General features: G+C 41.2%; 1 protein-coding gene across 50 annotated transcripts in view; it reads left to right on the top strand.

The window, feature by feature from the left end:
- The window catches only part of DENND1A (DENN domain containing 1A), a 520,477-nt gene that overhangs the window by 238,415 nt on the left and 256,591 nt on the right, over positions 1-25,471 (top strand). For 39 of the 50 annotated variants that reach the window (XM_084995758.1, XM_084995669.1, XM_084995711.1 and 36 more), the window contains 3 exons: positions 11,554-11,623; positions 17,040-17,120; positions 21,368-21,421. In XM_084995758.1, coding sequence (XP_084851884.1) covers positions 11,554-11,623; positions 17,040-17,120; positions 21,368-21,421 — 205 coding nt within the window. The remainder of the gene's footprint in view (positions 1-11,553; positions 11,624-17,039; positions 17,121-21,367; positions 21,422-25,471) is intronic. The other 11 variants (XM_084995751.1, XM_084995823.1, XM_084995806.1 and 8 more) reach the window with 1 other exon arrangement.

Raw genomic sequence — 25,471 nt, 5'->3', positions numbered from 1 at the left:
CTCTAGTTGTAAGGTCCTGCTTCATACCCAAGGGAGGCTTTGAACATCAGCTGTCTTGAACAATCTCTGGTCTTATCACTTATTTTAATGCTCTTTGCACAGGTCACTCTCAGATGTGGTGCTCTGGGCAATCTCACCTCAGAATGCTTCCCTTCCTTTATTTAACCTCTGACCTGTGAAAACAAGAGTTAATCAAGAGTTCTAAGGCAGCTAAGAGGAAGGGGAAGTGTTTGGTTACAAATTAAATATGAACAAGTCATAAGTCATAAATCCCCAGTAGTGCTACCAGTTGTGTGTCTCAAGTTGCATATGGTAAAGGGTGTTTGGGTTATAAATTCACGTTCAGAGCTCTCTGATGCTTGGGGATAGGTGCTAAGTTAGTTTTCTTTTGGCCTAAAACTCTTTGCCTTCTAAAACATGACTTTTATTGGACCAGCTACAGTCATATCCTACTTTCTCTCTGTGTGCCTGTCTCTCCTCCTTCCTTTCTTTACCTGCCTGCCTGCTCGTGTTGATTGGTGTGCTGTTGTGTGAATTGAGACAGAACTGTTTCCCTGAAAGAAGTTAAGCATATGGAAAAAGTTGCCAGGGAAAGGCATTGAAGCATAGAGCGTAAATGGTTTTAAGAGACAGCCAGACACTTTTATAGAGAGATTTGCGATTGAATGATACAACATTCAAGCAGAGATCTGGGGTGGAAATGAACTTAAATGAGCGCTATACGTGGAAAACTGATGCCCTGTCTAATCTAGCATTTCCTTAATTGTCACCCTAAGCATACGTTTAAAAAGCTTTATATTTAAATTAAAAAAAAAGGCAACAGTCTAAGAATCTGTGACATAGGCCATCGTTTTTCTAGGTAAGTTCTTTAAAATACACATCTAAGGTACCAGATGCATTGGGCTTTGACATGAAGCACTGGAAACTTAAAATATCTCTTTTGCCATGTTGGATTAATACAACTTAAATCGAGCTATTTATATTTGTGTTTCTGAATTTAACATGTACATTAATTCCTAAAGCAATAAAGAGCTGAGACATGACTAGTGTCCCCGGAGCTGGCAAAGTAAGAAAACATGCTGGATTGTTGGGAGACAGCCAAAGTTGGATTGCTCAGAACACTTAGAGCTAAGGGGCCTTTGGAGGCAAGCTTTCATTTTTATCAGGGCATTACAGTGAGAACTGCAAGCTAAAGATTTTTAAGTGCTAATCTCAGGATTGATTATTATACTTGATCGGTTGTACAACTAGTATTTTATTATATGGAACAGGTAGCATTGAAATCCTAATGGCTAGTTTTGTGTCTGAACTGTGCTTTTAGTAGCTGTATTGTCCTAGGTCAGTCACTTCATTTCCCTGAAACTCAGTTTTCTCATCTGTAAAATGGAATGATAATTCATCTCATAGCGTTGTTGTAAAGAATAATACTTCAAAGCAACTAACACTTGATAAATGTCCCCCACCCCCTTTCCCCATTAGCTTTCACTTCCAAGCTCTAAAGCGAGAGTAATATCAAATAGTATCGCAGTGGGATAATTAATTTTGTTGTTTACTAGAAGTAGGACAGAACTTCTTGTGTAGCCATTTCGTCCTTTTGTTGTGTTTTGTGGTTTTGTTGTTGTTTTTTTTTAGTAGAGACAATGTATTTCTCTTTTAGTCTATGAAAGCTTCAGTAAGGTTGGGCCATGGTTAGAACCTCACTAACCCATTACGTTATATTACAGTAGTAATTTAAACCATAAAATAAGATGCTCAGAATGGGAAAAGAAAAAAAATCCTTGCAGGTGTGTGAATACAGGAGTGGGCTGCATCATAAACTCTCTTAGGAAAATGATGAAAGGCCTATGTGCTCGCCCTCTCTGAGCTCAATGGAAAATATCTGAGAATTACGCTCAATTGTCAGTGCAGGTGTCATTACTCCAAAGATCTTCTGTTACCAACACTTCACCAGTGATAACAGGAAAGTGCCTCTGTGCTTTCCTCCTGCGCAATCTCCCTCAATCATAGTAATACTGTCATAGAAAAGAAGACGACAAATCTGTTCTCTAAAAGCAACAATTATTGAATACCCGTCAAGAGGGAAAAGAGTCTTGTTTCCAAAATCAAATCCAAGTGTATGTTTGGGTAGATTTATATAAGCACAGATGTTTTATAGGAGCTTTTTGTGTTTTTTCCTAATGCAAATTAATATTTCTCCTCATTCAGTACATACAATACATTTTCTTGCATGGATGTAAAAGGTATCACAAAGGATGTTAATTATGGACGTAAATCAGAGATTCTTGAGCTTAACTGGATTCTGTAATAAATTTACAATTTGGAATTAGCAGCTGTGAGCAAAGCAGAATGCTCAGATTGAGTGAGACTGGCTCCGATCTCCCAAAGGGGATTGTTTTTTCTCTAATTTAGGTTACCCCAACTTTTCGTCTTCATGGCAAAAGAGTATGATTTCATTAGGGAAAAAAAAAAAAAAACCCATTGTTTATTCTCTTTAGGCACAGGGCTGGGTACATATGTTTTTCCCTTCACAACAGCACGTGAGGGTAGATAGTATATCCCCGTTTCACAGATTGGGGAGGAGAAACACAGCTCAGAACCCAGCTAGTGACAGAACAGGTGGATCTCCTGACTGAAGTCTGTGTAAAGTTCATTAGCAAAGGGTCATTTCCTGTGGGAAGACTTTCCAGAACCTCTCCTCTGTTCCTTGTATAAACCTCTGTCATAATACTGACCCATCACTGCTGACATTATCTGCCAGTGTGTCTGCTTCCTTCACTAGAGGCCAAGCTCCCCAAATGCTGCGACCTGAGTCTCCTCCACCTTGCAGAGGACCAGGAATATATCGGATGGGTCTTACTAAATACTTAGGAAAATGTGGTTTCATGGACGATTGACTACAACATTTGAAAATGATCTGGAATGATCATTCCAGAATGAACTGGAAATGTGTGATGTTTGGACTGTAAATGTCTCCTCAATTTTAAATTCCAAGAATTGTTCATTGAGGCTTAATGCAGTTAGCTTAGGAGGATGTTGGTGTGTTTTTCGCATAGGGTAGAATGTGTACACCTTGGTGGGACGGCTGTAGTTTGAGACCTGTAGACCGGCACGTGGGGGTGGTTTTGTTGTTCTCAAAGATGGGAATGCGTGTTGGCTGAGTATACCGAGGAGGAAGATACATCCTGGAGAAGGCAGTGTGGTTAGGGTCTTCCCACCTTGCACCTCCAGTTAGGAGGGAAGAGGGGGGCATGAGAAGTGTAGGAGTGAAAGAAATTTGAGTTCATTTTAGAGCTTTTCTCTTCTTTAAGCTTGGAGGGAAGAGTGTCTTCTAAAGAGGAGAACTGGGTTAAATATGGGAGAAAAAGAAAAAATTTGGAGCAGATTCTGTGGGGAATTTGGGACCTACGGCACTGACAGATTAGCAGATTCTTGAGCAATTTTAGAGGTTCACCTGTGCTTAAAAAATTAGGTTGCCAAATTACAGTAATCAGCTTGCTGTGTGATATTTTCCCATAGCATTTGAAGTAGAAACAAAGTAGATGATGAGGGTTTACTTGTGTTGAAAGGATGGGCAAGGAACAGAACCTCTTAACATTTGTGGGTACTTCTTGATCTACTTTGAGTGTCTACTCACTCTGGTTTATTTGTCACAGATTCCAGCAGTCCATTGATAGGAATCATTTTCAGTTTGGGATCTTTTTTCTTAACCAGAATGCTGCCTCCTAAGTTTGGCACCCCACCTCCCAACAAGAGTTGGTTGCTGTTACTCTGGGACTCTGGTGGTGATGGCCTCAGCAGAAACTATAGGGATGATTTACATCCCTCAGGGAAAGTTCTGACTTAGTGGGTGTCTAACATTGCCAGGCATACATTAGAGATTCAGTAGTCAATACACAGCCATGATACTTGCTTCCATGGAGCTGATGCTAATCAAGAAGACAGACCAACAAGCATATGTTATAAACTATGGTGAGTCTTCATGTGGAGTAAGCCCAGAAGGGCCTCATATTCTGGGACAAAAAATGCATCTATTTAAGTGGGGACCAAAATTTTATAGTGAAAATTGGGAGGTATTTATTTAGAATTTTTATCTAGAAAAATGAAACTAAAATCTCGAAAATAAATTTATTTTGACAAAATCTAGCTTTTATTCCAACAACACATTAATTCTTAAAATAATGAGTCAGTGGGGGTTTGGGGGGAGGTTATGATTTTTCAGCCATAATAACATTTCATGTTTAACTTTCACAGCATAATCATAAAAGGAGTCATTTTTCCAAAAGTATTTGAAGACTTCATCAATTTCCCCAAGGCCTCTCTTACTCCTTTGATATTGAATTCATTTTCTTTTGATGTGACTGTTGTGCCAGCATCCTTGTTTTTCTTGATTTTCCCCTTTGTCCCTTGTTACCTGGTCTAATGCTGGCAGGTCTTCATTTGTTAGTCACTTTGCCTCAACTCTAAGCAGGTGTCCAGCATCTCTAACAAGGGCTTCATGAAATCTTGCATCTTTTGCAAAGATTGTCATTTTATTTGCATTTTATTGTAGATGTTTGACCAACCAAGACACTAACAGAGGAGTAGGCATAGATGTTTGTCAAGCTGAAAGGGATGAGTGAGGACTTAGTGGCTTAAGCAGTCATATAATTTGTATTTCCCTCTTATGACAGCCTGTACCTTCTCATCCACTCTGGTGACTGCAGGGCATGAGGAATTCCTATACAGAGTCCTGGAGGAACCTCTGACGTAGACATCAGGAATGTTAGGCAGAGGGGGGCAGGAAGAGCATTCTAGGCCCCAGGTTGGGGGGTGTCTGCATACATCAGTTACATTAGTTAGGTGGTATGTATCTTTTTAATAGAGGAGGAAACTGAGTCTTTAAAAAATTGCTTCCCTGAAGTGTCACATCTAATAAGTATGAGAACCGAGATTCACACAGGGATATTTCACCCACATCTGTGTTCTCCCCAAGTGCTATGCTGCTCTGTTTTTTTTTGGGGGGGGTGAAGTGAGGGTTTAATATGAAAGCTTTAAATACTGAATGCCAAATAGCCTTAACCAAGGGGTGCTTTGTCATACAATGAATCTACACAAAATCTGCTGACAGGAGGTAAGGACAGGAGGATCTCTCCCTTAGAGTGTCCATGATGGAGTTTTAAAAGCTCCTCAGGCCATGGAAATTACCACGAAAAGTTGTAAGACGATATTCCATGTCGCTCCTCTTAGCCTTAAACTCATCATTTCAGACATAAGTAGATGCACATCTGCCACAAGGCCCTCAGGGAGGTACTGTTTCATTATAACATTTAATATAATGGCGTCTGAGTATTTAAATGTCAAACTTTTTAAAATAAAAAACTTCTTTTTATTTCTCTTTTATATTAGAGCCTGAGCATTATATTGATCTTTTCAAATATAATGAGATCCTATTACCTAAAATTTTCTTTTTAGGGCAGCAAAGTAGACACTGGCTCTGGTGAGGCTGAGATGATCCCCTGGACTGTGCTGAGGGGAAATAACCCCTTTCTACCTGACTCTAAATAATCATCCTCAGAATGTTGCTCCTCTTTAATTGGCCATTGAATTCCCTGCCCATTTAGAATACAAGGGAGGCCCTCCAGAATTGGGCCCTTCTGCCCCTGCCTCATTTTTTCGCCCTACAGCCTGCACACCCTGCTCTCTGGCTGTTGCAACTACACACAGTTCTCAAGTCAATCCCAGTAGCTCCTGCTCATGAGGTTGGGGGTTTATTTTCTGCCTCTAATGCTGTTTACTCCCCCACCCCCGACTTCTAACCTTCTTCCCGTACTGAGAACAACCTCTTCAAGACTTAGTGGAAGCCCAGCCTTCTCTATGTGATGTGTATTGACTCCTACTGCAGCAGCCAGCTCTCCTCTTCATTACTGTGGTTTTAAAAGTTTTATTTTCCCAACTCATGGCAGTATTCTATATACTCTAGTATACTCTGTATACTTTACTTATGGTAATTTTGATGGAAGAAGAGACCCTTTAGTTTCTCCCCTCTTCATTTGTGCCCCATTTGAGAGATGTTGCTAAAATAGTATCTGTTAATCCTCAAATACTTTAGCGTGTAGTTTTTAAAAAAAAAAAAAATAGCATAACTGTATTACAGTCATCAAGTTAGAAAATTAGTATGAATTTTGATACAATACTACCATGTAATATTTGAACTCCCCCATTCGTGTGTGTGTGCACGTGTATAAAGGATATAATTCAGAATCACCTGTTGCATTGAGCTTTCATGCCTCTCTAGTTTTCTTATTGTGAAACAGCTCCTCAGTGATTCTGAGACTTTTATGAACTCGACGTTTAGGCTGTTAATTTGTAGAAGTTCCCTCAGTTTGGGTTTATCTGATGTTTCCTCAAGAATGATGTTCTATATCTGTGGCAGGAATATGACAAATATTCTGCATACTTTTTATTGCATTCTACCGGTTGGCATACTGTTTGACTTTGTCCCATTACTTGATTAAGATCGTGTCTTCCAGGCGTCTCCATTCTTTTTCTCTTTGTAATGAAAATGTCTACTAGGCATACCCTCATCCTTTCCTCATCACACTTTTAATTTACCAGCAAGGACTCATGACTTCCTATCATTTGTTTTGACCCTAAAATTGTCACAGATTTGGTCAGTAGGAGCCCATTCTTAGTGGCTTTTGTGTCCTATTGTTATGCCCTGATCGTGCCTTTTTTCTAGCACAAAGTATTTCCCCGCCATGGCTCTGGAATCAGACATTTCTTCAAGGAGCCCTGGTTCCTTCTAGTGGAGAAAGGTACTTAGAAACCAAGATCGGGGCTTTAAACATGCTTATTATAATTGGGATATCTCTGCCAGGCCCCTCAGTGGCTATGACTAGAGAATACATCTATCTGTAATATACACACACACACACATTTGTATTTATATTTCTTTTATCTATCTCCAGGATTTCAGTTGGATCTAATTCTAGTTCAGCACTGTAGGATTCATTCTTGTTTTCTCCCTATCCATGTTTGTAACTCTCTTCTCTGTTGGTAATAAAGCTTGGTTCTCATTATATATTTACGTGGTTGATCAGTCTTGATCTGTTCCCCTATGTGTAACCAGTCTCTGTCTATTGTAGTCCCCTTCCCCTGTGGCTGCCCTCCTCACTCCATTTGGACCCAGACATAGTAAGCAGGGCAATCACTGCTGCTTCCTCTTGCCGTAAACATCCTCTCAACTGCTAGGACTGTGCCTGGCCTCCCTTCATGGAAGCCCCCTTACCCATTTGGGCCCAAACATCCCACACTGGACTGCCTTCCAAATGCTCTTTTGAATCCTCTTGGGTTCCAACACCAGTCTAGTTAACCTCTTTCTACTGACATACATGCTTTCCTTACCCAGTGCCAGACGTTATCCCAACTTAAAACCCTTCTTACCCTTCTTGAGTTGTGACACTCCAAGCCAGACCACCTCCTGTGTGGACACACTCCTTGTCCTCCTGGAGCCCTGACTTTCCTTTACCAGAGAATGCTCCGCACCCACTGGGGCTCCAAAACTCTGTGCCAGTTTGTCCCTACCAGGGGATACCCTCCTCTCCATACTTTGCTTCTGACAACCTGCTCACAGCTTTTCTTCTCCCGGGTGGCCACCTCTTTCAGCTTGGTCAGCCTCTGCCACTACTGCCCCCCATCTCACGCGCACACACCCACCCACCCACTTTGCCTGGGCTTGTTTAATATCTTTGAACTGAACTACTAGCAAGAGAAGGGGGGAGCTTTTCAAATTTGTAATGGTTTTCTATTTTCATACTTGCCACGCTGGAGTGGAATCCCATCATACACACACTTATTCCAGGTCACTTATACAGGTGTGGGCCTGATTATGCTGAATGTCCATTCAGTGGAGTGAGGTTAGAAAAGTGAGTCATCAGAACTCACCTGAACTCAGTTCCTCACTTCAGCTGGAAAGTAAGTGGCTCACCAAGCTGACAGATTTGAACAGAGGCAGTTTTCTTTCAGTAAGTCCAACTGCTTTGTATCCATACAGACCATGTCTGCTGTACACTGGGGTCAGCGTAAGGGCTTTTTTACATGATTTTGACTGGGCCCTTTGATTACGTGTGCAGCCTCTGGAATCTGCCCCGCACATCTTATAAAGGCTGTGTGTAGGAATACTTGGGTGCTGCCTGAACTCTTCTCAAGTTTAAGACTTTATACTGCTTCACACAAAACAAAATCCTCTTCATTTGACTGTCAGGTCAAAGAGTGAGGACAGAACCTGGGACAAAATTTCCTGAATCCTGATTTGGCAAGAGAAGCTTAGATTAAGGCCAGTGTCTGGGAAGCTGGCTTTTCCCATTTTGACTGCCCCCAACAAAGCACTGCTGATTGGGTCTTGATAATGATGCACCATAATTTAATAATTTGATCCAAAAGCCTAGTCTAAATCAAGCTCCCCCACCCAAACTATTACTCTTTGATATATAGCTTTTCCCCACTTAGGACCGTGGCCTTCTTGAGAGCAGGGACCCTTTGTGGTTTGGATTTCTGGCCCCAGCCTTTGACTGAGCCCACCACATAGTGATGCTTTGCATTGGAAACTCACAGTTGCATAAAGGTAGTGAGTGGAGCAGGTCCTGAGATGTTTGGACCTCCTTTAGCTGTCCAGGGAGGAGCAGCATAGTGGAGTGTTTGTTTCCTGTCTCTGGATTGGGAAGTCGTGTTTACTTCACGATGACAGACAAGCACAGAATGGAGTGAGGGTCTCCATATCCTCACCTGCACCCTGGCAGGCGGCGCAAAGCTGTTGTGCCAGCACTAATGAAGCAGTACAGGAAGCGCCACTGGATAAGGTTCAGCTGTGAACCTTGGCCTCCCAACAAGGGAAAAGAGGGATCCTTTGAAGAAGAAGACAGCTGGGTTTTGGTTTCAAGCCCTTAACACTGCCATCACTAGATATTCATCTGTCAGTGCACAGGGGACAACATGTGGGGAACAGTTGTGTCCGGTCAGACTGAAGGGAGAGAGAGATGGCTGATTTCCAGGGTAACTGCAAAACCTCTCATGGCTGAGGGTTCTCTTTAGCACAGCCAAAAAGAATTGATTTGGTGAGGTCGAGGTTGAGTGTGAGAACCTGGACCCAGTCTGTTGTGGGCCAGGCGACTGTACCATGTCACCTTCCTGCACCGTCATGGCAGGGGAGGATGCGAGACGTGAGGTCCTGGACCCAAACTATGTTGGTCGGTTGAACCTAGTGGCCAGAACTGCTGCTTCTCTATCATAGTCTCAAATCATCAGACAGTCCAGCCTGTCCCAAGTCGCTTTGTCATGTCTTCCTAAAATGACTTCAGCTTTTCTCTCATTTACTTGAAGCCGTGATTTCCCTGCAAGAAAATATTTTTTCTTCTTGCTTCCCCCCACCCCTTCCTACTGGATTTAACGAGTGGTTGTTTTTTTCTTTCAGGGGAAAAAAAAGATATTTGTAGTCCTTGGTTGAATATGTTTACTAAGAGACCTCTAATCTGGGCAGGAGTTTTCTTCTGAGGGGGATTTATTGTTCCCACTATAATGGCTTTTAACTCAGCCGAGGTTTATTTAACAGAATAGGAAGGGAGAAACTTATCTCCTCCCTAATCCCTCTTGAATGTTTACATTACCCTGCCAAAGTAAATGCTGTGTAAAGTGGCAGCAGTCATTTGCTCTGTAATAATCAATATGCAGCTGCCAGAGCTGATTGAAACATATTAACATAAGTGATAATACTGTCATAGAAGTGAAAAGTTAAGTTGCTTATCAGTATATTTTGATAAGCTACTTAAATTTTACAGTAGCATGTGCTGGCTTCAGACAGACGTTAATGACAGAGAACCGTGTGCTTTATCTGTCCTCTCTATTGCCTCTCACTTCATTTATTACCCTTCGCGGTACAGCTGGTAATCTGTGCAGGGTGCTGCCTTCCCCCTGCCTGGAGGGATGGAGGCATTCAGCATCAGCCCCCTGCTCTATCAGTAACGGACACTATTAGCTCAGCAGGGCCGACGTGAACAGGACAGCAAGTGCTTGGTACAGCACTCTTCCCACATGACTGTTTGACGTCGCTTTGGAAAAGTTTCTTGAGGAGAACAGAGCCACTGAAATTTGGTGAAAAGACTTCTTGGGAGTGGGGCTATGTTTCAACAATAATTCTGTAACACTAATGTGCCTCTGCTGTTAGCCCTTGGTTTTGTTTGTTCTCTCAAAGCTGAGCACTGAGAGTCTGCCAGGCTCCATGCTTGGCCCTGGGAAGATAAAGATGTGATGGGAGTTTCTGCTGTGGCATGGTGGGTTAAGGATTCTTTGTTGTCTCTGTGGTGGCACCTGTTCGATCCTTGGCCTGATGGAGTGGGTTAAGGACCCAGCGTTGCTGCGATTGCGGCAGGGGTCACAGCTGTGGCTCAGATTTGATCCCTGGCCTGGGAACCTCCATATGCCACGGGTGGGGAGAAAGAAAGATGTGATCCTTCGTCTTCATCACGCCCACTCTTTTGGGAAGACAGACATGCCATTGAACGCCACATGCATGTGGGCTGTTGTAACGGGAGTTTGCACGTGACCAGGGCAGCACAGAAAAGAGGGAATTAGGGCATGAGAGGCAGGGACCGGGAGGGGATAGGGCATGTTAGGAGGATGAGTAGAGATCTGCTAGACTAGATAGTAAAGGTCAGAAGGAGAAAAGCACCAGGGGTGTGCAAGCTTAGGCAGGCTTGAGGATGCCTGGACATCCTCGGAGTGAGGCTGCAGTGAGAGGAGTATGTATATGTATGTGGGGATTCAGAGCAAGGACAGCCAGCGAGACAGTCAAAGACCTTACAGAGGAGCCGAGGATGCTATCCTAAGAAGTCCTGTAGTGATGAGGCACCACTGCAGAAATTTACTCCAAAGCGCCACTTAATTTGCATTTTAGAAAGGCCATTCTGTGAGCTACACAGAGGGTGGAGTAAGGTCAGGACTAGGCTTTGTCAGAGTTTAGGGGCATGATGGTCAGGGCCCAATGGAGGCAGTGGGGGCAGAGAGTTAGAGCTCTTCCTACAGCAAGTATAGAGAAGGGTGCAGTATAGGTAGAAGGCTTGATAGAACAACATGAATGGTTTCAGGCTCTTGGGCCTCTGGGACACCTCGTACACAGCAGCCATGGAAGTGCTGTATGTGTGTGTGCAGCTGTGTGTCCAATCACAAGAAACTTGAATAGAAGCTTTCCTAGAAAGTGTGGGTGTGGTGGGAGAGGCCTGGAGGGCTATTCAGAGAAGGTTCCTGATTGCAGAGTCTGCTTTAAATTTCTTCTCTATGAACCTGTTCTAGCTCTGAGGCATAGGAATAATTTATAATGGACATTCAATCTTCTGCCTTACACAGGCAATTTTTTAAAATCCCAGAAATAATTAGCATTTTACTAGTCTGCGTTTCCGACACAGCCTGTACAGGAAGGCTCTTCAGGATATAGAAGCTGAAATGTACCGTCTGGAATTAGCTCCTGGTTAAAGTTTTTGACCTGCATACTAATATTTCATGTATTTCCTCTTTTTCCCCCAGCTATCTCCCCTGGTTCGAAGTATTTTATAAGCTGCTTAACATCTTGGCAGACTACACAACGAAAGGACAGGTATTTGGCTTTTATTTTATTGTTTTTTTAACAAGTAAGCTTTAACTTTTATGATTATAAAGTTTTATCATAAAACTTTAACTTTTATGATAATACATGCTTTATATTTTGCTAAAATGTTTACTAAAAGAGTAACACATTCCCATTATGGAAAGTTTAGGGAGTTCCCATCGTGGTGCAGCAGAAACGAATCCGACTAGGAACCATGAGGTTGCAGGTTCAATCCCTGGCCTCAATCAGTGGGCTGAGGATCCAGCGTTGCCCTGAGCTGTGGTGTAGGTCGCAGATGTGGCTCGGATCCCGTGTGGCTGTGGCTGTGGTGTAGGCAGGCAGCTGTAGCTCCGATTGGACCCCTAGCCTGGAAACCTCCATGTGCCGTGGGTGTGGCCCTAAAAAGCAAAATAAAAAAAAGAAAGTTTGGGAAATTCAGAAAATTGTAGGAAGGAAGGGAAAAATCTCTCCTAATATGTCTCTCTACCCACCCTCCCAAATAAATATTGCTAGCATTTTGGGATGTTTTCTTCCTTTACTTTTTGAATTAAATAAACAATAAATAGACCCTTAGCATTCAGAGTTAATAGTCACCATCTAATATTCCCAAGCAGCCCTAAAAGTTCATGATATGTATTAAATAATAATTTTGCTGAGGTAAAAACTTGAATTGCTAGAATTTGTGAGTAAAACACTTAACTGGCCAGTGCCCTAGCCTGCTGTCCCAAGTTCCCGTTATAGTCGGGCTTTGTTATGCTCTTACAGCAGTTTTTTTAAGGGTCTTAAAATCACTTTAAAAGTTCAGCTATACCTTATTGACCTTTTGGAAGACATGGTATGCTAAAGTATCTTCCGCGGATGTCAGGGGTCAACTGGAGCTGTATTTACATTTTTGAAGGCCGCAGTTTTCATATACCATAGTAATAGAAGCCTTTCCCCCATGCTAATAAAGCCACTGTAAATCTTTTTCATAACTACGTCTTATGTATCAGGTACCTTGGTTTACTGAAACATTTCTCTGTTGTTGAGGATTTTTGTTATTTGGGGGTTTTTTCCCCACTATTTTAACTATAGCTATTAGCATCTTTGAGCATGAAGCATTTTCTTCATTTTGGACTCTTTCCTTAAGAGGAAAATCTCAGATGGGCCATTTTAAGGTCAGTGGACTTAAATGTTTTTAAAACATTTCCCAAACTGCTTTCCGAGATAATTGTATTGTTTTCTTAAAAGATACCCTTTATTGGCAAAGTACAAGAGTTCTGGATCAAATACTCTCCTAGTATCATGTATTGAATTCATTGTTTACTTGAACAATTCTCACTGTTTTACCTTTTTTCATTGTTTCAATTGCATTTCTTTGATTATTAGTGAGTTGACTATTTGTCCATATACCTAACTTCCTACATTTTACTTTTTGTAAATGGCCTAAGATTTTTAATTAAAGAGATTAATGTTATTATTAAATGTTAGAGAATTTTTTACATCATATTTTCTATAGAACATTAGTTCTAAGAAATGTTCCATTCAAAAAGGGTACCATAGTTGAGTAATATTGGAATCAGGGAAAGGGAAAGCTGTGTCTCGTTTTTGTCTCCTTAAGATTCATATAGGAGTTCCTATTGTGGCTCAGTGGGTTAATGACCCAACATATAGCATCCTTGATGGTGCGGGTTTGATCCCTGACCTCACTCAGTGGGTTGAGTGTCCAGTACTGCCATAAGCCATGGTGTAGGTCACAGATGCAGCCCAGATCTGGCATTGCTGTGGCGGTGGCTTGAACCAGCAGCTGTAGGTCTGATTTGATCCCTAGCCTGGGACCTTCCATATGCCACAGTTACAGCCCTAAAGAGAAAGAAAGGAAAAAACAAAAAACAAACAAACAAAAAAACTTCATGTAATATAGGCTCTGAAAAGTCCTACAGTGGAGAAATCTATATCACCTAGGGTTTCCATCTTATTTGGTCCCATACGTTTTTAATTCTCAGACAGATATTAACATTCTGAAATACCAGTGTTTCCTGGAACACATTTTGGAAATGCTATTTTTGGAGAAAAGGTGGAAATTGTGTGAAAAATGGATAAATGTTTACGTTGGATTTACTCACTAAAATGTATTCCAGAGGCCGCGGTAAATGGTAGGAATAACTAATAGAAATGGCTCCCTAGATCATTAGACCCCCTCTGAAAGGATGCTTAGCTCTCAGGGAATTAATTCTGTCCTAAAAGAAGTGATTTGCTCCTTGATGAACGAGTTAAGAGGCCACCTTGTGTCTGTTCATTGATTTCTGATTCACAGTTCACTTTTGTCATTCAGTTTTTCATTCAAAAATTGAAAGATGTCTTTAGTAAATAGAATTGTGTAACATGTAGGCTTTTAACAGTCTTAGAATTGGACATGAACTCACACTTTTTTCTCCTATATATATGCTCCAGTCAGTTTATAAAAGCAAAACAAAACTTAGTAGGCTTTTGAAAACATGTCTTGGGATACAGAAAAGATCGGGTAGGTACAAACTATGCATGGGGGAAGTAGGGTTATTACCCTGTAAAATTGGTATATCAATCCTCTGGGCCCTGGTTAAGGACGCTGGCTCTTGGAGTGCTGGAGATTGAGATCAGTGATGTGTTTTAGTGGAGTCTGTTTAACTCTTTTTATTAAATTTCTTCTGGTTAAAGGAATTAGGACACAGATGACAGTTTGTCTGCCTACAACTGGCTTAATTTTAAGGTGCGGGTCATCAGATTAGAACAAGAGGAAAGGGCTTTCATTAAAAAATCAGAATCTCTTCCCCACGTCTTCCCAGAAGTTATTGGGAAGGTTGGGCAGGGTAGGCAGACTTCAACTGAGGGTGGAGGAGCGGGGAGATAACCGTGATGGCTCAGCATGCTGTGCTACATCATGAGAGTGTCCGAGTCGTGAACACAACGTGGTTATCAGGCTCTAAACAGGGCATCCCTGTGGAAGGGATGGCAGGGGGTGAAAAGAGCAGCTCAGCTGAGGGTGTTGGAGGCTGAAAAATGTGGCCTTCATTTATGTGGGACAGTGGTGACAGTGGCTCGGCATCACTTAGGCACCAGAAGCCAGAACTCTGGTGGGATCTAGAGGGAGCCACGTGGGAAAGAGGACAGCAGCAATGGCCTGGCACTAGGATGTTGGAGCCTGTGGTGAGGAGGGCATTTTTGTTGATGGAAAGTCCGGGGGAAGGAGGCAGACATTGGTGGCCTGCCAGTGGATGACAGTATTGGAGCAGGACAAGGAGGGCATCTAGCTGGAGAGCGAGGTAGGGGCAATAGGATTGCTTACATACAAGCAAGGAAATGTATTAAGAAAATAGGGGCAGCCTTTTTTTCACTTTTGTAGGATGTAGTTACAAATATGTAAACGGAAGAAACTAGAATGATTCCTGTGTTGGGTTCAAATGAGAGCCTTTGGTGTGAAGCCATGGTTTTTTCAAAATGCAATTGTGTAGTGTGGGTCTGGGTGTGTGTGATATATTCCCTGGCTCTATCCACTGAAAAGGTCTGTGGTCAACAATACCAAAGTAGCAATGAGCACACCCAAGTGCCCAAATCTTGATTTCTAAATCTATTTTCTCCTATAAGGAACCAGGACTCCCTGAAGAAATGTCCAATCTCAGAACTGGGGCAGGGAAAAGTACAAGATGAGCCTGGAATATTTTTTTGTGCCGCAAAAACATTAAAGACATAAAAGGAGCAAAGGGTTCCCACTGGTCTTATCTGGAGCAAATTGAGCATCAAAACAAATAATGATAGCAAAGGATTATAGCCCACTGAATAAAACTGGGAACCATGTGTCCATACTAATATGAATAAGTAAATAGATGAATTAAAAGTTTGAGGAGTGGGTTATTTACACAGAGTATCTCTCTACAAAATGCTTACTAAACACAAAGGGAGAATGAGTAATCTCAAGTAGAGACATCACATGAATTAATCAAACGATCAGAGTGAATATCATCAGAAATGGGATGAACAGAAACCTCAATCAATAGGAAACATCAGACAAGTGAGAGTTACTCTACAAAATGATGGTCTCACTGTTAAGTTTATATAAATCTGGGAAGGACTCAGGAACTGTTCCGGATTGATGAAAACTAGAGAGTCACAACTAAAGGCAACATGTGATTCTGGACTGGAATTATTTTGCTATCGAGGACGTTATTGGCATAATTGGCAACATTCAGTGGGATCTGAGGATTAGATGGTATTGTTGTTTCGATGGTAATTTCCCGATTGGGATGATAAGTTGTTGTTATGTAGGAGAATGTCCTTTGGATTTATGGATGATGGGGCATAATGTCAGTAACTCACTCTCAAATGGCTCAGGAAATAAAGTTTTTTGTACTGTCCTATTTTTATTCTGTGAATTTGAGATTGTTTCAGAGCAGAATTAAATGTGTGTACCTGCATGCGTTCATTTCTCCCCTCTGAGAAATTTGAGTGATTAATGAGTTCAGATTGGCGTAGTGTTTTAATCTGGGATCATCCTTTTTTTCCCCCTCTCCTTTAAATTCACCACCAAAGGCAGCTGTGGACACCAGAGAAGGCTCTGGGCTTAAACCCAGAGAACCTGGAATTAGCTTCTGGCTGTGCAACTTACTAACTGGCTGATTTGAGGCAAGTTGCTTCACCCTTTGCAGCCTTAGTTTTCAATCTGTAAAGTGAGGTAGTTGTGAGGCTCAAACAGCTAACAAATGGGTCCATATGTAAGCTTAGTACTATTTTATCAGTGCAGAGAATTGCACAGAGTGGGAGAGAGAGCTTTTGGATCATTCTGTAAGCAGTGTTCTTTTGAACATTTTAAAGGTGAATCTGTTTTCAATTGAATAATTTGTACTGCTTTACATTTCATTCTGTAGCTCAATTTCACTAATTAAAATGCACAGCCACCATCCTATATTGCATGCTGTTGTACGTAGTTCATTTTTAACTTTCCATAATTGGAGGCTGCTGTGTGTATCCAGTGAACACTCAATAAAATTAATTGAGGGTAATGATGATGAAGACAAGATCTATAGTGTCATCGTGATTTCTCACAACCTCCCCCGCCCTGTAAGCTAGGTTGTTTACATTGAAAAGTTGTTGCTATGGAGTTGAGAGGATAGATTTGCAGAGAGCTTATGGTATATGATCCATAAAAGGCGGTCATGGTAGGTGTCTCACTGAGTAGAAAATGTCAGACTTGGTGTGGGAGGATCTATTTGGCTCTTTTATTGAGCCATAAGCAGTGTCTTTTGTCCAAACCTACTTGACTGTTGCACTTACTTCTGTTCTGGGGCCAGCACCTCCCCAGCCCCCTCAGTCATGTGGACCCACAGGTCCCTGTGTGCCCAGACCTCCCTGCAGGTCTCCTACTAAGGGTTCAGCCTTGCTTTTTGTTACTTAGGCCTTTTATTTCTTTCAGGAGAGTCAGTGGAATGAGCTTCTTGAAACTCTGCACAAACTTCCTATCCCTGACCCAGGAGTGTCTGTTCATCTCAGCGTGGTAAGTGGGGGCAGAATATTAGTGATCACTGAGAAATGTTTCCACTATTAACAGAGAGAGCCCAGTGGGATTGTCTTTTGTCTTCTGCACCTCCCCTTTCCTCCCCCCGCTCCCTTTCCCCATTGCTGATACTCTGAGACCTCAAGAAAGGCCAGGGTGTTGTATTTCTTTCTACGGGATTCCATGAGGAATGGATCCCAAATGTCCCCAGGCTCCTTGCTTCCTGGCTGTCATCCGTCACTAGTATCTCCTGGATGGCAGATGCTGGGCTTGGAATGGAATGGCCAGCCCCTGCCTGCCTCCTCTACCCGTGTCCTAGGGCTCCCTGCCTCACACTTTGCCCCCCAGCACTAATGTGCCTGCCCCTTTGCCAGAGCCCGTCCTGCTGCCGCCAAACCTTCCACACTGCTTTTCCCCTGTTTACCAGGGTAACCCATGTTCATCCTTCAGAACTCAACTTGGATTTTTATTCCAGAGAAATCCTCCCCTAACTTCCCCTAAGGCTTAGCTAAGGTTTTCTTTTTTGCACCAAGCATCTTGTACATTTTGTGGTACCAGTTACGTCGCATTGGAATAATCTCTTTTCTTCTAATTGCCTCTGGACTGTATGCCCATCCAGGACAGGGATGGAGAATGCCTAGCACAGTTCCTGGCCAGATTGTTTCTTTGAACTCTCTCTCTCTCTCTCTTTTTTTTTTTTTTCTTCCCCAGTCTTTTTTTAGGGCTGCACTCATGGCACGTGGAGGTTTCCAGGCTAGGGGTCTAATCAGTGCTACAGCTGCTGGCCTAAGGCACAGCCACAGTAACATGGGATCTGAGCCCTGTCTGTGACCTACACCACATCTCACGGCAACTCCAAATCCTTAACCCGCTGAGAGAGGCCAGGCATGGAACCCAAAACCTCGTGGTTCCTAGTTGGATTTCATTTCTGCTTTGCGCCAATGGGAACTCCTCTTTGAACTCTCTCTTATGTGCATGCCATGTGGTCCATAGTGTGCCAGGGTAGAAAATCCTCTGAATCGCAGCTCAGAAGTTATCAATCCCCAAATCATAGTTTTGCCAGTGACCTGAGTGATCTTAATCAAAACCTTTAACCTTGTGGGCCTCAATTTCCTCCTCCGTCAGATAAGGCATCAGATGAAGGGGTCTTTTCCATATTCCAGTTAGTGGAATTCTCTGATTCCCTGGGTCAAATCCTTGCCACCACCTTCATCAAAATTCTAAGAGGGACACCCTTTGGCCAGTTATAGATTATCCAGGAGCTGTGCCCCCATGTTGTGGGGTTTGAATGTTTAAACAGTTTTGTCTTTCAGCTTTACTGTGACCAGGTACAGGGTTGATATTCAGTGGTAATTATCTTGGTATTTGCCCTCTTAAAGAAAATGAACTTAAAGTGTTTCTTTCATGATGATCAAATTGAAAGAACTGTTACTGCCAATAACTAATAATAGATCTATTTACTAAGTTCCTGATTTATGCCAAGTATGCATCTCTAATGTTCAAAACAACTCTGCGAATAGATGTTAGCATTCTCATTTCATAGATTAGGCTGAGAGAGGAAAAGATACTTGCTTATCCAAGGGCATGTGGTTAATAAGTGAGATTTTAAACCCAAGGCTGACTTCCAAGCCTGTGTTCTTTCCACTAGACCATGAGTATTGAAAGAAAGGGAGGAAAGAAGGAAGTGAAAGAAGGTTTTTGCTCATTTTAATGGAGCACAGGAAAGTAAGAAAACTTGTTCCAGAAATTCATGTAAGGAAGAGTGTCTGGAAAAAATGAAGAAAGCAGCTTTAAACCTGCCCCAGTCATTGCCGCATAGCTAAGCAACCTTGTCTTTGTCTCAGTCCCTTTTCTTAAGCAGCTTGATCTCACTGCTTCAATCTGTAATGACATCCGACAGGTAGCCAGGGAGTAGGCTGGCTGGGTCACCAGCTGCTGGGGAGGCAGGGCCTCTCCTTCCCCTGAGTGGCTGCTGCTAGGCCTTAAGGACAAGCCATCGCCAGGGCAGGAGGAACTGTTGGGGGTGCAGCTGTTTCATGCCAGTGGTTTCTAGGAATGTTTCTGACCTCCTCTGGTCCCAGCATTTCATGGGCGATGGAGCAAGACAGAATCTCAAAGGACAGCCTGGGGACTGCTTGGTTTTGGAGCTGCGTAGGCTCACTATTTACAATCCGTTGCATTTGTAAAGGCAGATATTCTTTCCTGTTCACAAAAAATGCCCCTCTCCATGTTGCATTGCTGGAGGGTTAGTCTCATCTGGATTGTAAAGCCTGAAATATTGATAAAGTGGCAAAACTGGACTTTTTATCTTTTGCTATAAGAAAATATTTCTGCGTGTCTGCTATAGGTGATTGAGATAAATAGAAATAGAGCAGTAATAGTAATTTTCTATTAAAGCACCATTTATGGAATGCTAGGCGCTTCACATATACAGCATTTATTCTTCACAACAGATCTGAAGTAGCTGTTACAACTCCCATTTACAGGTTAACAAACTGAGGTTCTGAGCTATTAAATGAAGTTGCCTAAGGTCACATAACTGTTAAGAGGCTGACTCTGTGGTCCCTCTTCTTCTCCCTCACTGTACCTGTCGTTACTCTGTGACTCCATCACCACCTGGACATCCATTACTGAACACTTCCTGGAACTCCCTTCTAGCCATTTGGCATAGAATTTGGTATCTCATAGCATCAAATTTAACCTTGTATTTTACTTTTACTATTTCAATCCTCATTGTTGAGTTGAATTAATTAAGTAGTTTCCGGTTAGTTTCCCATGGTTATCATGCTGCATAATCTCTATTGTAAGACGTCATAGATGATGTGTTGGCGCACAAACACAGATTTTGGAATATAACACTGCAGAGGGTGTTTCTTAAGTTATCTTTCAATTTTTTTGGCTTTTTAATTTATTAGCTTAATTTAAATGGCTTTAGCTAAAGTTTGCACATAAAAACCACAAGTATAATAGTCTGTTAAAGTGAAAAGAGCAGAGCTTTAGTTATGCAGACCTGGTTTCAATCCTAGCTCTGTCACCTACTGGCTCTGTGACCTTAAGTTACTTTACCTCTCTAAGCCTTAATTTACCCATTTGCAATATGGAGATACTATCTGTCTTAAATTTTGCTTTGGAAATTAGAGATACTATTGAGGAAGTACCTGGAGTAAAGTCTTCCACATAGCATATGTTCATAAGTATCTGCTGCATATTAGACAAGTGGCTCATACTGTTATTGTTGTTATTGTCATTATTGTAGTTGTCCCCCAGGCCTTTTATTTCAGGATGCCTATCCAACTCATTTTTCCAGGGACCTACTTATTTTGCAATTATCTAAGAATGGAGGGTGGGGAGAACTTCATGAAATATCACTTGGGGGTCCAGGTTTGAACTTAGGCCGTGGCTAAGCTGACTTTGTGTGTGACCTTTTTTGGCCTTTGCACAATCCCTTCTTTAATTGGCCAGCACCAAGCTCTTCCATTCCTGGCTGCCATTGTTCTCTTAGTCTTTAGTAGCACAGAGGAGGTATATTCAGTTCAGCCTGTTGTCATTTGACCCGGGGACACATGCTTGTTATACACATGGAGATGTCTCCTTGTATGTTCCCTGAATAGGTCAGGTTTTCAACTCCACTGAGGCTCCAGCTCCCTACACTGGAATTTGCACTGGAAGTCAGGAGGCCTATTTGCAGAGCAGGCCTAATGGAAAGACTCTCTCCACTGTTAGCCATCTGTAACGTCTCAGTACAGCAGCCTTTCAGCTGCAACTGTCCTTAACATCGCTTGGGCCTCCAGGGCAGATTTGGCCTGCAGCTTATAGATGGATGTAATCTTGGATGCTGAAATGAATTGGCAGGTTGGTTGGTAAAGACCATTCCTAAGTGAACCTAGAGTTGGTCCCTAGAGTCTGTGTGCTTCATTGAACAATAAATTATGAAGCCTGCAGCTTTCATGTGTTTAGAAACCTTCAAAAGTTGAATGAGAATTTAGCCTTTAACGTCTTTGAGCTGTTCATTTGTATCTCCCAGGAAAGTTCATATCTCATGGAAAAGAACTCTATCCACCAAAAAGATGATTTAATCCAACCTTATCCAAAGAAAATATTCCATAGACATTCCCTTTGGGTGAAATCCTGTTTATTTATGTGAGTGAGGCATTATCTTCAGATCATTTACCTGGTTTCTGAATGATGGGCTTGTTGCATATCTTTGCAGAAATAAATAGCCTTTTTTTTTTTTCCCTCTTTTCCAGCATTCTTATTTTACTGTGCCTGATACCAGAGAACTTCCCAGCATCCCTGAGAATGTGAGTACTTGGCCAGGGTGTGAGTTAAATTTGTATTCTTTGTTTTTTTATTTTTAAAAGAAAATAAAGGGATATATTTTCTCATTATAAAAATAATGCATTATAAAAGCACAGCTGAATAGAGACTATTTGAAAAGTATAGAAAGTATAATGACAAGGAGGGATCATTATTCATACTTCTCAAAGGTAATCACCTATTAACATATCGATCTCTCATTGCAGTCTTTTTGGAATGTTTTTTTTTTTCTCTTTTTTTTTTTTTTTTTTTTTTTTTGTTGTTGTTGTTGCTATTTCTTGGGCCACTCCCGCGGCATATGGAGGTTCCCAGGCTACGGGTCAAATCGGAGCTGTAGCCACCGGCCTATGCCACAGCCACAGCAATGCGGGATCCGAGCCGTGTCTGCAACCTACACCACAGCTCACGGCAACGCCGGATTGTTAACCCACTGAGCAAGGGCAGGGACCGAACCCGCAACCTCATGGTTCCTAGTCGGATTCGTTAACCACTGCGCCTCGACGGGAACTCCCTGGAATGTATTTTTTACATAGTTGGAATCACCAATTACTTAAGCATTTTGCCATTTCATGCATAATCCTTTTTGTTAAGTGCATAATATTCAGTTTGCTGTGTAGTTAGCTGTTTCCTCACTGTTGTGCATTTAAGTGGTTTTCAGTTTTTGCTGTTGTAAATAAAATGCTTCTATATAAAGAACTTTCCATGTAAAGATTTCTTTATTAGGGTGGACTTACTCAAGTAGAATTATGCTTCTGTTACATTTCTATATTCATTTTTAAGAGGGTAAAACAAAGTATTCGTGGGTAGGAGTGTGAGGACCCCCACCCCACCTTTTAAAGACTTAGCAGTGAACTTGAGTCTGAGGGAGCAGAGGTTAATGTTTGCCCTCTGAACAAGCTGAATGACATATCTAGCCTAGTCTTAAGACATAATTTCAACATGTTTTACTCAGATTGTAAATAGTACTGCGTAGAATTAAATATGGAATCACCACTGCTAAGACACTTGGTTGCTTTTTAAAATTGTGGCAAGATATACATAACATTTACTGTTTTAAGCCATCTTTAAGTATACATTTCATTGGTAAACACATTCATTGCTGTGCAGCTGACACCAACAACTAGCTCCAGAATTTTTTCATCTCTCCCAACTAAGACCCTATACCCTTTAAACAACTCATTCTCTCCTTCTCCCATCACCTGGCAACCACTGTTGTTTCTGTTTCTATGAATTTGACTACTCTAGGCACCTCATTTATGTAGAATCATAAAGTACTTGCCCTTTTATGTGTGGTTTGTTTCACTTAACATATGCCTTTGTGGTTCATCCATGTTGTAGTGTGTGTCATGATTTCCTTCTTTTTAAGGCTAAATAATATTCCATTGTATATATGTGATATCCTACATTTTGCTCATCCATTGATGGACACTGGGTTGCTTCCACTTTTAGGCTGTTGTGAAAAATACCTTAGCATTATTTATCTGTTCAGTCCCTTTGATTCTTTTGCGTATATACTTGTCAACTTTTTAAAGGTCTGGAATAAGTCAAGCCATCACATTTAATTAATAAGGTTATAATGTTGTGATTAGATAACAGTCTTGAAAGTTGGGACCGTTGAAGATATCCACAAAGTTTACTAACAGTATGATCAGGTTCCAGTGGAAGACATTGCTTCTTTTTTGTTTGACATTAAGTAAGTAAAAAATCCAGACCACAGTTACCATTTTAACAATAATAGCTAATGTTTATTGAGTACTACTGCTTGTCAAATAATGTATTTAGTGCTTTGCTTATATTTTCTCATTTATCTCTCTTATCAATCTTAGGTAGTAAGTACCCTAATTATTATTTTAGGAAACAGAGGTCTTGAAATTCTTTTTTTTTTTTTTCTTTTTAGGGCCTCTCCCATGGCATATGGAAGTTCCCCTTCTAGGGGTGTCTAATCGGAGCTACAGCTACTAGCCTATGCCACGGCCATAGCCACGCCAGGTCTGAGCCACGTCTGCAACCTACACCATAGCTCATGGCAACACTGGATCCTTAACCCACTGAGTGAGGCCAGGGATCAAACCTGCAAACTCATGGTTCCTAGTCGGATTCATTTCTGCTGAGCCACAACAGGAACTCTGAGGTCTTGAAAATTTAAGTAGCATATTTGAGGTCCTACAGCAAAGAAGTGGTAGAATTAGGATTCAAACATTAATCTTGCTGATACTGGAAACTGAGTTCTCATATACTATGCTAAACTTTGAGCCAATAATTTTACCTTTTGTCTCTCAAAAAATTTCCATTGAAGTGATAAAAGAACCATAAAATTAAGGAGAAAAAATGTCCACATAATGGCAGAAGGAGCCACCATGAACTAGAACATTTGAAGAATTTCTGCAACATAAATGAGATGGTTATTGGGCAGTCAATATGGTATAGACAGGGAAGGAACCCCAAAAGAACTGGAAAAGCCCTGCAAAAAGAGCAGAAGCCAGGGGTGTGCCGTGGAACATTTATAAAATTGATTATGTGCTAGGTCACACTGAAAAATTCAAAATAGAAAACTCTTAAAGTCCACTGTCTTTTATTACAATGAAATAAAACTAGAAATTAATGATGAATGAAGGCTTTTATAATATTCTTCTACTTGAAGGGGTGGTTGGCTCAAAGATGATAAAACATTGAAATTGGATATTATTTAGACATTAATGACAATGAGAATACTAGATAATAAAAACCTAAGAGATGTGGCCAAAACTATATTTGGGAAAATTCATAGTTTTGGATGCTTTCATTGTAAATAAATTTAGAAAATAATGAACTTGACTTCTGATTCAAGAAGCTAGAAAAAGAATAGTAATAAAAAAGCCGGAACTACAAAAATAAATTATACCATTTAATTAATTGAAAATATTGTTAAACTGGAAAATAAGACTTTATAAAAACTCAATTTTGGAGTTTCCATTGTGGTGCAGCAGAAATGAATCTGACTAGGAACCAAGAAGTTGTGGGTTCGATCCCTAGCCTTGCTTAGTGGGCTAGGGATCCTGCATTGATTGCTGTGGCTGTGGTGGCTGGCAGCCGTGGCTCCTATTAGACCCCTAGCCTGGGAACCTGGGAATCCAGCCCTAAAAAGACGAAGACAAAATAAAATAAAATAATAAAATACAGCAATAATAAATAAATAATAAATACAGCAATAATAATAAAATAAATAATAAAATAATAAAATATAGCAATATGAGCATGTTAGTTAAAAATATAGAGAGAAATACCATGACTGCTAAAAACTTCAAAGTAGAAACACACGTACACATAAAATATTTTTGTCACTCACTTTCCCCTCCCCTATCTTTTCTCTATCCTCAGAAAAATGTTTAATTAAATCAGTAGTTAATGTTTACATTTCAATGAGCATGCTGAATCATATAGTAAATTATGATATGTTTTCTTTCATGACTGAAAATGACTTTATTCCACTCTTGATAGTGTTGGGAATTACCTTCAGAATTTTGAAGGCATAGTTCCATTGAAACGTAGAAGTCTTAAGGCATTCTGATTGCTAGAGGGTTTTGTTTGCCTGTTTTAGGATCCTTTGTTTCTAGTATCTTGAAATTGTACAGTGATTTGCCTTGCTTTGGGTCCATTTTCATTTACTATGCTGGGCATTTGGTGGGCCCATGCATGGAAATTCATGTCCTTTAGAGCTAGCTTCTCACATTATTTCTTTGAAAAAATTCTTCTTTGTTTTTTGTTTTTGCTTTTTTCCTCTTTTTTCGGAGTCTCTATAGTGAGGTATTAAATTTCCTAGTGTTGATCCTCTAACTTTCTTTTTTTCTTGTTTTAATTTTATGGCTGTACCCACGGCATGTGGAAGTTCCTAGACCGAATCCAAGCCACAGCTGTGACAGATCCTTTAGCCCACTTAGCCAGGATCAAACCTGCACCTCCACAGCGACCCAAGCTGCTGCAGTCAGATTCTTAATCCACTGTGCCAGGGCAGGATCTCTGGTTCTCTAATTTTCATAATCTTTCTGTTTTCCGTC

The sequence above is a fragment of the Sus scrofa genome, chromosome 1 (genome assembly GCF_054392235.1).
Source record: "Sus scrofa isolate SSC_HxYL_T2T_F1_AM1 chromosome 1, Sscrofa_HxYL_maternal_Yorkshire_Landrace_v2.0, whole genome shotgun sequence".
NCBI classification, from domain to species: Eukaryota; Metazoa; Chordata; class Mammalia; order Artiodactyla; family Suidae; genus Sus; species Sus scrofa.
The sequence above is the reverse complement of the archived record's forward strand: the minus strand, read 5'-3'. Positions and strand labels throughout refer to the sequence as shown.